Consider the following 15,149-nt stretch of genomic DNA (forward strand, 5'->3'; position numbering starts at 1 on the left):
GACAGCGGAACGAGGCCGCGGGGCGAGACAAAGGAGGGCATCGGAATTAAAAAAAAGAAATAAAAGTAAAAGTGTTTATTTAATTACACTGTGAATGGTTGTGTGTACAGCGTTATAAACAGGCATTCCAAATGCGGAATTAAATATATTAATCTATGTGTAATTAACAACGGCAACTAGAAGGTCTACCAAATACGCCTACATGGTAACAAAATAATATAACTGTCTGCAAAACATTACAATGGCTGAAAAGAATCCCCCGTCATTTAATGGTAGGATGAGAATCTGGCTCTGATTAATGCGATGTTCCTGGGTTATTTTGTCATTATGGTCTTAAATTAATAAAACCTTTTTTTTTTGTTCCTTCAAGCATTTAAATGATGTGCTGGACCTGTCGCTGAGAAATGTGGCATTCTCCCTGCTTAATACACAATCGGATAGACTGAGATAAATATAGTCGAGATAATCGCCCTTGATGGGCACTCACACCGTGGTGACAACCTTTGAAGGGTTCTAATTAAAGGGCATCAGTGTCTATACCTGCAACAGAGCTAGAAAATCAAGTGTCAGACCCAGAGCCGGCCTTAAGTGTTCTGGCGCCCTGTGCGGACTACTCCTTTGGCACCCCCCTCTCACTAGCCCCCCTCTGCCCCTTCTCACTACCCCCCCATGCCCCTTCTCACTATAAAACAATGTTTTAATTTAAGGCCGGCCCTGGTCAGACCTTTACACCGGGCATCAGTGACAACCTCAAATCTTATATATATATTATTTCAGAAAATCAGCCTTACCTGGTTACAGAATGCCATTTTTTTTCTCAGAACTTGAATCAGTGACACGTTTTTATAATGGGTAAAAGGAACAATTATCAGGGAGCCGCCATCCCCTTGTAGACCGACAACAAGTCTAGAAATCCCAATATACTCTGCATTGCACAAAACGGAGAATGCCCTTGTTTCAAATGTTGGCAGATACAGTGACCATAGATAGACTCCAAATATATGGGTGCAATCATTTTACGATGCTTCTACCATAGGTTTATAAATGGAAAGCGAAATTGGCAGTGAGGGATCTGTATTTCTTTATTTATAGGTAATGTTTAAGAATACTGTCTCTTTAACCCCTTAAGGACAATGGGCGGCCCATTGAAAACAATGCATTTTGAGCCCGTACATGTACCGGCTTTGTCATTAAGGGGTTTAAATAGTGCTTTATTCAGTAAGTGAAAAATATGGTTTGTAATGTTTTTATAAAAACTAAAAAAAGTTGAAAAATCGGGTCAAAGTAGATCACTTACTTTGGGGCACGCTTCCAGCCGGAGAGGTAAATCCATCATCATCCCACCTGTTTTCCATCACTTCTTCATCTGAAGCCAGTCTCCACAGAGCCACATTGCACCCTCGCTCATTAGTCCGGGGCTGTCTCTTCATCCGACTACCAGACGTCTCCAAATTTCTGCTTAAAAGGAAAAACAATCCAAGAATATTTTTTTTTTCTATTTAAGGTTTTGCTGAAATTTGTTTTTAAAAAAACAACTACAATAACAGATTGCAACAAAAGGGATTTATATAGATGGGATAGATCACAATGATTTGCAATACGATAAATAAATCACATACCATAAATTATAAATGAAAACAAAATGGTATAATCAGTTTGGAATATACACGAGCAGATGTTGCTCTGGGGCTTTTTTTTGTGTATGATGATCATGTGACTTCTGTTACCCTTGGAGACCAACACTAAGTCAAGGATGTAGCAAGGCAGCCATTTTGAAGTTACATAATATTTGTTCCCCTAAGGAATAATTTATTTTCTTATTACAGTTTGGGATCTTAGGGGACTTCCAACGCCACATCTCCTTTTAGTTGATCTACCAGACAATGAAAAACACCATTCAATCAGGTTATTTCAAATGAACAGTGGGCCAGGAAATAAGAATTCTTTTAACAAATAAATCTATGGGATCCCATTGTACAGCGCTACGGAATTTGATGGCGCTATATAAAACAATAAATAATAATAATCAGCAGCATCATTTATAAAATACAAAGATGCTAACAAGAATTCCAAAAGGTCAATAGTAGAAAATGTCGGAGCGCTAGGGATCAGGAGATGTCCTATAAACTTTTGGCTCACTGGTATCGCCCCCCCGCCGTCATTTCTATGTATCGGGCAGATGTTCCTAACACGTGCTGGAGATGTGGGGCCACCCCGGGCTCCCTGCTCCACTTGTGGTGGCACTGCCCTTCCATCGCCTCTTATTGGAAAGCTATTCATTCCCAATTGCACCATTTTACTGATGAGATCCTCCCCTTCACCCCGGAATTCTTCCTACTCCATCACACATCCCACTCCATTAAGTGGTTTCGAAAGTCGGTGCTCCGTCATCTCCTGGTGGCGGCCAAAGCTCTGATCCCCCTACATTGGGGTGACCCGGCCCCCCCCACTCTTAGGGAGTGGATCCTTAGAGTTGAACAGATTCGTGTGCTGGACGAATTATGCCTCTCGGCTGACAAGGGAACTGACCGGTACTTATCTACGTGGTTCTATTGGCTTTCCTATGTGCAGGGCCCTCTTGTCCGCCCGCTGCTTGATTGAATTTCCTTTTGAATTTTTTTTTTTTTTTTTTTTTTTTCTTCTCTTCTTCTCTTTCTTTCCTTCTAACCCTCATTTGCTCTCCTCCCTCCCGTCCTCCTGAGTCGCCCCTCCTTCCCCCTTCTGCCCTTACCTCCTTTCCACAGCCTGTGTCTCCTGTGCCCTGATGAGCTCCTCACCTCAGGTTCTGCATGGTCGGGCCGGGCCCTTGTCGGGCTGTGCTCCCGTCACACAATTTTTTTGTACGACGTTGCTATATTATTATCTGTTATTTGTCCTCCCCCCCCTCTTTCCGAATCTGAAAATACTATTGAAGTCTGATTTACCCTACAAACGCAACATATACCTTGGATGAATCAGGCTGTGGACTTTTATTTAGTTTTACATCACATACAACTCACTTTCAATCATAATTTGGAATTTTATACATGATACATATCTAAACAGGATGCTCCGGCGCTTGGCACAAGCCCCAGACCACATCTTGACCACCACATCATCTCGCTGACCGCCCTCTAAGCCATCTGGCATACCTCAAATATCAGTTCGCGCCAACCGCCTCAAATGGTTCTAAAGATAAAAGGAAAAGAAACAAACTAAAAGGAAACATTTGAGGCCCCTTCCCACAAAGCCACGGCCTGTTTCACCATACATTGTATGTTAACATTAAAAATATTGCAACCATTCTCCGTATTTCTGTCTATCGGACATATGCCTGGTCCCGTGGTTCGTTTCTATATAACGTGTGTCATTACATGGGTTGCTCTCTTTCGTCGTTGCTCCCTTTATTGTTACCATTGCCTTTTGTTTCTTCTTTGCGCAATGATGTTTTGGGAGTTGCTGATGTACTTCACTGCACTGTTCCTTGATTCCCATCCCTCCCTTTTTTCCTTTCTGTATCCCTCCCCAAAACGTTTGGAAAAACAATAAAATTTGATTTACCCTAATAGTAGAAAATGAGAAATGTATAGCCGATAGCAACCATTTTTTGTTTGTCTTGTTGTCCTAAAATAAGGATGGAAAGTGTTGGCCCATTGAAGTCTGGAATTGGTAACTTGGTTAGTGAAGATCAGGAGAAGGCAGAATTTTACAGATAAGATTTTAAATATTTTACAAATAATATCATGCCAAATAAAGTTAAAATAGATAAAGTCCCAGGACCAGATGGTAGCCAGACAATTCCATTTGATCTCCAAGGATCTTCTCTTGTTTGGTTCGGCATTAAGCAAAAGTGGTATCAATATTCAAAAAGGGATCAACATTTCAACCTGTGAGACCTGTGAGTCTGACATCCGTGCTTGGGAACTAATTGGAAAGCCCCATATGCAACAAACTGCGATGCACTGTGTGTTCTGACCCCTTTCTATCAGAATCAGTATTACCCTTTTCAGCAAGTTGAGCTACAGTAGCTCGTCTGTTGGGTTTGACCATATGGGACAGCCTTCGCCCCCACGTGCATCAATGAGTCTTGGCCGCCCATGATGGTTTACCGCTTTTCCTTCATTGGAACCCTTTTGATAGGTACCGACCACTGCAGACTGCGAACACCCCCACAAGAGCTGCAGTTTTGGAGATGCTCTGACCCATTCGTCTCAGAGCATCTCCTTGTCAGATCCTTACATTGACCTATTTTTCCTGCTTCTAACACATCAACTTTGAGAGCGAAATCTTCACTTTCTGCTTAATATATCACACCCACAGGTGCCATGATAACAAGATGCGTTATTCACTTCATCTCTCGGTGGTCATAATGTTAATGCTGATCGGTGTATACATTAATAACTAATTGTCTTAATCAACTGAACCTGTCCCGCGGCTGCCAACAGTCCCATCCATTGCCTCAATTTATTGGGACTGCCGGCAGCTGTCCATGCTCAGTGCCCAGATGAAGTGGGGCTGGGCATGGAAATCAGAACTGGTTCATGGGCCAGTACTCCAGGTTTAATCTCTAGGTGGGGGCTGAATGATGTTTGGTTTCACACTTAGAACCCACTCCTATGAGGAGCAGGTGAGCAAATTCTCCTGGGGCCGCAGTTCTAGAAATGTATGCACAATTGGCTATAAAAAGTGCTCAAGTATGAAGTTCTAAACGTGGGGCAATCACTATTGAAACCAACAGACTGTTATGATTTATAAAACAATTTGCCCCCAACTATAGCCAGGTCCAGACTGCCCATCTTGCCCTCCGGGCAAAAATAAAAGCTGCAGTGGCAGATCGGGTGCAGCAGTGTGAGGCCACCTGCTGGGTATGCCTGGCTGCACCATATGTGAGGTTTCGCCCAGAGACTCAGGATGAAAAGCCTTTTCTTAGGTCCTCTAGGTCATGGGGCAACATTTAGGCATGTCCCACCCCCACACAAAGTTAAAGATCCTCACCCGCAATCATCACCAGACCCTCCCACAGCATCACCCTGAAAAGGGAGGGATCCAGGTAGCCTGAGCCTTGATCCCAGGTATGGACATTACGTATGTTTAGGTGGCCATTTATCAAATTGTCCCAATCATAGGCCATACTTTTGCGCACTATAATTGAGTTTAGATAATTCCAATGTCCCCCTACCTTATCCACAGGCAGCTCCGCTTTTTTCCCTTGTTTCTTCTTGTTCTTTCTTCCGTCTTCCACTTGTCCCCATGTGTTCAGTCTTCGATCCAGGAGCACTTCCGTGAAAGGGCAGAGCGCCAGAGCGCACCCACAATCGGGGGAACGGGTGCGCTAGGAAGCTGCACACTTTTGCAGAGGTGCACCGGGAGTGACGACTGAACACGAGACAAGCAGAAGACAGCGGATAAGGTAGGGAGACATTAAGAGAGAGAGCGTGAGAGAGCGAATGAGCTTTGAGAGAGTATGAGTGAGCGAGAGCGAGAAAATACTGTTTTAGCTTTCCAGTAATGTTTTTTATTACATTTTATTTAAATTAATATCAATCTTTAGGGGCGCGACCTATATTCCAGACAATACGGCACATCGTCTTCTGTGACCAGGATACATTCGGCAAACACATAAACGTCTTCGGGTTTAATGGGCAAAATAACAATAATTGCCGCTGGGGATACATCAAAAGAGAAATTCTGCCGCAAAGTTTAAAAATGGCGTTATCGCTATAGCAATCAATAGTCAATTCACATAAAAGACGACTAGTTTTAAAAGCAGAGAGTCTCTGCTAACGCTCATAAAACGGATTTATTTTATTAATAACGTGCAGTTTGTTCATCTAGTTTGAAAAATCCCATCTATGCTGGAGTCAGTAGGAATTTTTTAAAAAAATAGATGCGATGCTGAGTAAATTGAACCAGGACCGAGACACACTCTGGAAATAGCCACAGAATTGCGCCGAGACAGTGGTCATCACTCTTTGTGGGAAGTGAAGTTACACGAGACTTGTTCTCCTTTTGTACATGGTCCAGTTCGAGCTTTCCAATCCATTTCTGTTTTTTGCGGATGTAAAATGCTAAGCAACTCTTTCTCGGTAGCAATTTCTGGCAATTGGACTTCTGTTTTTCAGCGAGTGCTAAATTAAAAAGACAAGACCTCCCAGAAATAGCAGACTCCAGCAGAACGTGATACTTATTAACAGGTATATCAGTCTACCTAGGTTTTTTGTCGTATTGCAGTTGACACAAACAGCATCTTTTCTTTTTTTAAGTCTTGAAAGGTGACGGGAGCACAATTTGAAATATAGGAGGAATGCTTGAAAATTGGTGGAAGAGAGTAAAGGAGTGTAGTGTGGCTACTTTCTCACTCTTTCATCACCTTGGTGCTTTAGATATTTGCCTAGTCTGCCTTGTGTGGGATCAGACCCTAGAAAGGTTAAAAGAATGGAGGAGGAAAAAAGGATGAAGGAACGGAAGACGGGGGAGAAAGTGAATGAATGAGTAATGTGGATAATTCAATTGGCTGCATTAATCATGAACAAATATCGGGATTATGCATAAAAAGCAGTGGTACTAAGTTTAACAAAATAGCCGTATAACAGTAGCAACCAATTACATTTTCATGTTGCACCAGAGTATTTTTGTTTTATGAATGAGGGACAGCATTGGATCATTCATATAAATGGCCAGAACTAGACCTATGAGCATCAGCATTCACATAACTGCATTCACACTAAAGAGTGAATGAGAAAGGGCAGCTGCTCTTCAATGGTTAGTGCCAGCCAGGCAAGCCCCCTGCCAACGACCAATAGAGTCACTCTTATGGACTTTAAATCCTGGCGCCAAAGCGGGGTTTTTCGCTTAGAGATTCCCTGCCCTGATGAAGCCAAGGTGCATCCCGGTGAAACGAGTGTTGGGTTATTTTCTCACACTATTAGCTATTAGCTATTTCTCCCTTGTGGATTTCTGTACTAACCCCTGCTATACTACAGGAGACTTAAGATAGTCTAGAATACCGGCAGAGGACGAAGAGAAAAACAAATACGAAGAACGTATACAAATATTTGCCCGAAACGAACAAGTAGAATTCCTAGAAGACTTTACTCGCGCCCAAGCCTAGCGCTGACCACCTCTATCAAAACCAAAATACTTAACACGGACTACCCAAAAACTTGTTGCTTGCTCAATCTTATACAAATTCCCATAAGTATCTAGAAACTGTTAAAAACCCTAAACATGTATATAGTGTGAAACAAAGCACAGTTTATATAAAGCTCAAAGAAAAATCACATAACAGACAAGACGATGGCATTTAAAATAAAAACCTCTACAAAAGTAAAATAAATCATCCAGTTTAAGAAAAAGTAAAATCACGATCTGAATATCTAGACATAAAACCATTTCCAAGAAGTAATAAGCTTACGTAGCATACACATAAAATGGGATCATTTAGAGGTATGTCAGAGATTTAGTGTCATTTATCTTGAATTCTTCTTCTTACAGAGTTTTGCAGCATCCAGAAAAACAAAATTGCATTTGTGATCTTTTTTTCCATTGGAACGCCGCATTCTTCACTGCTTCCTGCCAGTTCTCACAGAAATTTTCTGACTTAAATTTCACCCATCGATCGAGGGGGGGGGGACGCAATACTTACAAAAAAAAAAAAAAAGATTCTAGCCTACCCAGCAGGGATGGTTCAGGACAACGACAGAACTATTTCAAGCCCTCCTGCCTCCAGTTTCATTTAAAACCAGGTGTGCCACCAGAAGACCACACCGGCAGCGTGCGCCTAGATGTCATGTCACTGTACAGACGCACACCATCACTGCACCGTGCAGCAGTGTCTGATCCCCACACAAGGCTAGCCTGAGCAGGAATAAGAGGACAAGCGAGTCAGTACTGTAGCAGGTAGAAGCTACTACAGCATCAACCGTGACCATCACTGTGCATTATGGTTGCCAAACCCCAATACTGAATATATGCTTATCCTCAATATAAGTTGTAGTTTTATGATTTTTTCTTTATTTTTTTGTCAGCACTAAACTTTTTTTTTAATTTATTTATTTATATACAGATGCTTTTAATTCAGTTGTAAAGTGTTGAAGTTCCTTCAGCACTGACAAGTTTATAATGGGGGGGGGAAGAAAGAAAGAAAAAAAAAAAAGGAAAAAGCTGCCGTTAAACGTTTGACCCAGACAAGAACGTCAGCTATACATTTGATAGATTTATGCTCCAGATAGTAGGAGAGTTAATCAAGCTTCACCTGGATTTATGAAAACTGCAACAAGTAGGCTGAATTATACATTACTGAAAATTAACTACTGCCGCTACAAAACAAACAAACAAAAAAACCCGACTAGCATCTTTCCAAAAACCCAGTGATAACTCAACCCCTCCATACGCAGCGCAAGAAGGAAAAACCTCCCCGAAAGTAGATGGGCAGCTTTTTATTGCTGACAGATTTCCTGCAATCGTATCATCAAATCACTTTTTAAAGTTGGTTCTGTCCTAAATTCAAATAAATGGTTACGGCTGAAACATGGGGCCGGAGCTGGATTGGATTAGATTGTAAGGCCGATAAGGCATCTTACGGGCAGGGTTCTTATCTCCCGACTTGTCTATTAGTGTATATTGGTTATGTATGCGTTAACTGCCCCGTTGTACAGCGCGGCGGAATTTGTTGGCACATAAAGATAATGGATACACAGCCTTGTGTTAAGGAAAAGCTTGCTGCCATCTGGTGGCAACCTTAACAAGTGCGCATCAGGTGACAAGAAAAAACTAGAATACCTGCAATGCTAAACAATAAAGTTAGCATTGCAGGTATTCTATGTACGCCAGCACCGGCTCTAACAGGATGCCGTCAACCAAGGGGGACAAGGCCATGGAAGTGGTCCACAATAAGCTTGTCAGTACCTGCATCAGGCATTTACCCAATGGGTGTCTAGACCACCACCATATGAAGGTTTATGCAACTGCATAGAACAAGGAGTGGAGTTTTGTTATTCCTCTAAATTTCAGCTACATGAACAGTGCTGCTTTTGTATCAACACTACATGGTGTGTATAGGGTGACCGCACGTCCCAGATCTCCCGGGACAGTTCCACAATTGGACTAAGTCCCGGGCAGCCTCAGTCCGGGACAATACATTATCCCAGAATCAAAACGCTGTCTTTTGATGGAGGAGAGATGACGTTTTCAGCAACCGCTCGGCGCCCCTCGACTCCAAGGGCTGGCATGTCATGCCGAGTACTGGCATTTGATGTCATACTCCGGCGCTCAGCAGTAAAGCAGTGCAAACCGTGGCAGAGCAGGGAGACAGAGGCCACGCATACCCACTACAAAAAAGGGGGGGGTGCCAGGGGTAGATAGTGAGAAAGATGGTAGTAAGAATATTGAAATAAATTAGAGCGAGAATGAGTGAAAGAATTGTCTGAATGTGGGAGAGAATTAATGAATTTGTAAGAAAATGCATTAGTGAATGTGTAAATAAAAGTGTAAGTTAGTGAGCAACCGTAAGAGTGTGCATCGGATGTATAATTGATTTGTGGAAAGGCAAAGATAGCACAAGCAGGGTGTTTGAGCTGGGGTGGGGGACCAATATGGCAAATCCTGTGTGTGTGATCTGGGTGCTGGTCAGGTTCCATGTGGGCAGTGTAGATGCCAGGGCTGGCTTTGGGGTGTGTAACCTGTGATCTATGCCTGTGATTTGGGGGGGGGGTATCTATACCTGTAATGTTCTTATGTGAATGCCAGTTAATCTATACTTGCAAAGCTGGGTTTGTGTGTAAATCTGTTATGCTACCATACATTATGTATACCTGCAGGTGTTTTTAGGTCTTATTCAGTTGATCAATACCTGCAATGCCATTGCCATGTGTTTTGATCTATACCCTCAGTGCTGAGTTTACATGCAATTTCCAGTTGATCTATACCTGCAATGCTGGGCTTGTGTGTTCTGTTGGTTTATACCTACAGTGCTATGTAGCTGTAGATTATTGTATACCTGCAGATACAGGATTTGTATGTCTGATTCTATGCACACAGCGTGTCCCTGAATGGCAGAAATACAATGGTCACCCTAATCCTACATTACATATACCCCAAGAAAGCCGGCAAGTTGCATGCATCATACCAGGTCCACCTACCTATAGATAACCAGATACTTTAAGCAACAACCTCAGGGACAATTGGCTCCTTACCCCAGAGTTTTGCATAATGAAGCATTCACATACATGGCCAAGAATTTGACAATTACTTGTTTACATTTTATTGTTTACATATTTACAGGAGTCACATCATGCGATCTTCGTGCAATGAATCGCCACAAGCCAACAACACCCGCAGCCACACAGATTACACTCAGGGCAGCAGCAAAGCCAACCCACTCAATCTTCTCAGTCAAGGCAGACGATTGTCTGGACTCTGAAGGGGAAAGGACACCAAAACACACATTTATGTAAAATTAGACACATCCTATACCATTAAAAGTCATTAAATTTCTGTAGGCTAGTAGACACCATACACTGAAATGTACCTCTTAAAAGGTGTTCTCCATTTTCCATTGAAATCTGGAAGTCAATAGGTCCATGTGATGACACCAGCCTCATGTTCTGTATAGGATGTGTCTCAGATCTTTTCCCTAGTAAAAGTCACAAAAAAATTTAGATGTTGACGACAAAACCCAATAAAGTGAGTCATAACTACAGTGTTAATTCCATCACATTTCTAGATTGTATGCATGGCCTTATTCAGGACCCCACGCAAATGTTATCTACGCATAAAATGTTTCACATGCAACAAGGGATAACCCATTATATCCTGTAGTTTATGATCACATTTATCCCCAGATTCTGGTACAGCGATGCCACAGACTAAACAAGTTGAAAGTCTATGTTCCATGAAAACATTTTTTTGTGCTGTTCAACCCACTCAGCTACCCCTAAATCCAGAGCCACGACATTATACTTACGCCTGGTTGGACAGTAAGCAAGGCACCGCTCTGTAGGAGATGGCACACAGACCGAAGCGCTGCAGTGTAAGTGCACCTGAGTGAGAAGACCACACCATAGATTAGTGAAGACCAATGTGCCAGGGACATACAGTGTCCATCATAACACCTGCATGGATTTTTTCCTATAGATTTTAAATATAAGAAGCCGACATCTCTATCAAGCCACTAACCTGACCATGCAAAGGCTGTTGTGATGTGGTATCCTCAAATGTGAACGTGCGGACAATGAATCTTTTGTAGTGAGAGGCAAAGTCTCTGTTGGCCAGATATTCAACCTCTACGTCTAATGTTTCATAGTTGTCGCCTCCAAATGGGCATCTAAAATTCACGTGGACATAACCATGAGGTTAGCCGAGCGGTGGCTCTATTAACGGCAGTTGTTATGGTCATCTTCATATTTAGCCATTACTCACCTTTCCAGCAGAAGTGGCCATTGAGTTTGCTGGTAAGGATCAGGTGTTGGGGTTGCCCAGCAATCCATAAGCACCAGTACAAGTTGAGGATCTACCCGCTGCAAGATACGGACCTCCACATACACAGGATCTCTCAAGAGCTTCACAACTGGGTATTCTCCATCAGTGTAGTACTGACTATATTTATTATCTAAGAGGAGCATTCAGATTTAAGAAGCAGCCACAAGACTATCCCAGTGTGCTGGTGTACCCGTAAACCACGTAGATAATCTATGCAGTTCTTACTGGTGTAAGCATACAAGTTGGGCACAGCAGTTACATTTAGAGCAGTTTATGGCTAGCAATTAAAGATTAGGCTTACAACAGCTGTCTGGATATTTGTGAATAACGAGACAGACAGTTTTTGTAGTTATTAGGAAGCCCTGTTAGTTGCCAAGGGGGGGGGCATTTTGATTGCCCATTTCCATCTCACCTTTGGCAAGTCTCATCTCCAGGTTTAATGGCCCATAACTGGTCAGACCCACATGTGGAGTCAGAGGCGACACCACAACATTTAGAGGGAGGAACGAGTCTGAAGACAGGGTGCAGCGGACAGTCAGCCTAATGGAGTGAAAAAAATAAAGTTTAGAAATTAACTTAGCAGTGTGACAGGTAACCACCACTACATCGAGCTGCCATGGTCGTTAAGGAGCCCACAGTGATAGTGCGCATCGGATGCTCATATTTACATTCTCAATGGCTTCATCCTTTCAGGAAGGATAGCTCTGATGCTAGCAGTAATGCAGAACAGGTTCTTATGGCCAGTTGGAATTCTACATACACGCCACCTCCAGGTTCGGTGTTAAAGCCATCAGATGTATGGCTAGTAGAAGTTTCATGTTAGACGACCACTTACCTGAGGGTACTATCCCTAGTAATAGAGGAGCCTTGCCAGGTTAGCACTCCTCTTTTTGATACCAGCTCATTTTCATATACCACCTGATTACCTACAGACTGAAAAAATCATTAAAAGTGAGGTTTAGTAGGTTACAATGGTCAAGCTTCCCACCCCAAGTAAACAGCATCAAGTGAATGGGTTGACCGACAATGGTGCGGTTAAGGCTGCGAGACCCTCTATAATTGCCACAGATCTATAAAACAGATAAAGTTCCATTTAGGATCCCCCCCCCACACGCTTATTCTCCAATAGGAACAATAGTTCAATGAGGTAATGAAGCATTGACCGGTTCAGGAGTTGAGGCCCATTTGCCATAATGTTAATGATAAACAGGATTTTTAGCTGCAACCAGGTCTCCATGGTAACCAGGAAGTTAAGAGGGCACTAGCAAGAAGTCACCCACCTTAAAGGTCGTCCCACAAGCAGAAAGCGGAAACTGGAAGAGAAGGAAGGCATTGTTGATGGTAACGGGGGTGCAGCTTCGATCAGAAGCCCTGGCTAGGGTTACCGACTCCAGATTGAGAGGTGGTAAGGTCACATACTTTGAGATGGCTACCGAGAAAATCCCATCACTGGTGCACTGTACAGTTACTGAAAGTCAAATACCATATGCATTATCTATGAGGGACTGAAAATACTGTATTTTTTGTTGAGATGCTGGATCTGAATTTATTAGCAAATCGCTTGCCTTTGTTTCCATAGTAACAGGTATTGATTCTATCGCTAGCATCATAACAGCATCCAAGGCTTTGGCAAAGATCACCGTTAACAGGTTCTTTGCCACAGAGAATCCGGTCCGATGGAATAACGGAAGTACATTGACTAGGGCTTGGAGCATCCATGGCTGGAAAATAAATCTTCATATTACAACAGAGTGGTAGATAAGCAAAACAGCCACCCAGTAGCAGAAGTAGCTCTCAATACAGCAAGGGAATTCAAACATGTATGGGATAAACACAAGAATACTAAATTTAAGACAAGAAACAGGAATAAATGAGATCCGAGTCATGACACCAGGAAAAATCCATCAGACTAGATAGGCTGAATGGGTCTGATCTGCCATTATGTTCCGAGTTTGTACTACAAGAGCTCCTTCCAGGAGGACCATAAGCATTGCAATTGGCAAGGAGCCAGAATACACATTGTGTTCTAATTGGGGATCACAAGTTTCAGTTTGGGACATGTAGAAGAAATGGTACTTAACACACAGGGATTCATCCCTAGGCAAGTGTCACCTATGACCCCTTTGCATGCTTACAATTGCTTGCTAATCCTAGCAGAGAACCCCATGGAGACACCCTCTACCAGTTTAACACCATAGGCAGCTGCTTGAGTAGTCTCGATGTTTTGTAGCCATTTGAGACAGTTCGTTGAATGCCCCCTTTGCCAGTTTTTCCCCAAAGCCACCTAGTGCATGCTAGCAGATTGAGTTTCTACTTCATTGATGATCAAGCCAGGCAGGCCACAAAGTATGTGACCTAGCCAAGAGCCCTCTGTTGGACAAGCCCCATTACCATTTGGCTCCAAGTTGCATAATTAAGACCCTCAATTTAAGATTGAGTCACAATCTTTAGATATACATTAACAGAGCTGGGGTCATACCTGGCCTGATTGGGCAACTCAGCTCCTTCTGCTCAGGGACCTTCCATTCCCCATAGTCATCTTTATAAGATACCATCAGAACCATCACATACGAGTCATTCTGTGGAGACAAAGTAACAATGACGGCAAGCTCCGCTTTTCACACCCCTTGCATCATTGGAGGAAGAGGGTAGTAAAAACAAATACTGTAGTTGTGTTTGCTACTTACCCTATGGCTAACAAAACATCCATCATAAGTGGCAGCGATTACTATGGACCCATCAGCTTTCTCAGTCAGGTTTGAGCCACAGACTGCATCTTCATGCAATATTTCCACCTTCCCCTTCTTGTCTGAAAAGAGAAACCCAATAAAAAGGTTGAGCGTTACTCGCACGGGTACATCATATTAGATGACTGCCAGGTTGTCTAATAAAAGCATTAAAGCATTCTTGTAGACACACTAAGCTGAAAACATCATGTATTAGCCTCGAAAAAAGAAAACACCCCACATGAAAGCCATGCATTTTAAATTAAGTTATCTGTATTTAAAAAAGGTGATTTAGCCTAGGTATACCCGTTAAAGTAGTAATTATGACGACAACGATCACTTGAATACAACTCCAAGCTGTGTACCCAAGGTCCTTCTCACTCAGTTTCAAACTCCTACAAGCTCTAATACATGTATTTTCATGTTCCTTGGACATGTAAATATTACTAGAGCATCAGCCTGGCTATCCAAAGTTTCACAAAATGTAGACAAAACAGCTGCGGGTAGAAGCTGAAAAGGTTGCGCATGTGAAATAACTCACCTAGAACAGTCAATTTGGGAACCGCATCTCCCATTTGGCTCTTGAGGATAGTATACAGCATACCATCTTCTGCACAAAGCAACCCAACCTCTTCTGGAGTATCTCCATTCAAACTACCAGCCCAGACCATGATTAAAGCCCAAGCCAGCCATGACACATGGCCCCTTACCCCAACCATCCTCACTGACCAACCCTAATGCATGCACCCAGAACTGCTTGGGAAGTGTTTTATATGTTAAGGCTGATCTATAGAACACTTGCAATCAATTATTGGTTAATTATTAATTAAGTGCTTGTAATATGGACAAGGCTTAATTTCAGCTGATTTCCTAGCAGCTTTCCGAGAAATGGAAAGAATACTGATCATCGCGCACCTTGATCCTGCTGAATAATATGTAATCAAATAAAAGTTTCGATACATGATT

At 42.5% G+C, this 15,149-nt stretch overlaps 1 protein-coding gene and 1 long non-coding RNA gene across 2 annotated transcripts; both read right to left on the reverse strand.

Moving 5' to 3' along the window:
- Window positions 1–10,224: 10,224 nt before the first annotated feature.
- LOC128475391 (uncharacterized) lies at window positions 10,225–10,606 on the reverse strand. The gene is made up of 2 exons (XR_008346496.1): window positions 10,508–10,606; window positions 10,225–10,395 (listed from the first exon to the last, which is right to left on the reverse strand). It is a non-coding gene; the product is annotated as an uncharacterized LOC128475391 (long non-coding RNA).
- A 238-nt stretch (window positions 10,607–10,844) lies between these two features.
- LOC128473869 (zona pellucida sperm-binding protein 4-like) lies at window positions 10,845–14,854 on the reverse strand. Its single transcript, XM_053456092.1, has 10 exons — window positions 14,725–14,854; window positions 14,145–14,266; window positions 13,937–14,036; window positions 13,023–13,178; window positions 12,738–12,925; window positions 12,293–12,390; window positions 11,870–11,997; window positions 11,398–11,587; window positions 11,155–11,302; window positions 10,845–11,018 (listed from the first exon to the last, which is right to left on the reverse strand). The coding sequence occupies exons 1-10, from the start codon at window positions 14,852–14,854 to the stop codon at window positions 10,845–10,847; spliced, it is 1,434 nt and encodes a 477-aa protein (XP_053312067.1).
- Window positions 14,855–15,149: the final 295 nt, after the last annotated feature.

The sequence above is a fragment of the Spea bombifrons genome, chromosome 2 (genome assembly GCF_027358695.1).
Source record: "Spea bombifrons isolate aSpeBom1 chromosome 2, aSpeBom1.2.pri, whole genome shotgun sequence".
NCBI lineage: Eukaryota > Metazoa > Chordata > Amphibia > Anura > Pelobatidae > Spea > Spea bombifrons.

Bases quoted from the DNA above. Each gene is read 5' to 3' on its own strand.
- LOC128473869 (XM_053456092.1), bottom strand. From the start codon at position 14,854: ATGGTCTGGGCTGGTAGTTTGAATGGAGATACTCCAGAAGAGGTTGGG. The intron at 14,037-14,144 runs GTAAGTAGCAAA...TTGTCTCCACAG, and splicing joins GATGTTTTGTTAGCCATAGG to AATGACTCGTATGTGATGGT. The intron at 11,303-11,397 runs GTGAGTAATGGC...CGTGAATTTTAG, and splicing joins TGGCCACTTCTGCTGGAAAG to ATGCCCATTTGGAGGCGACA.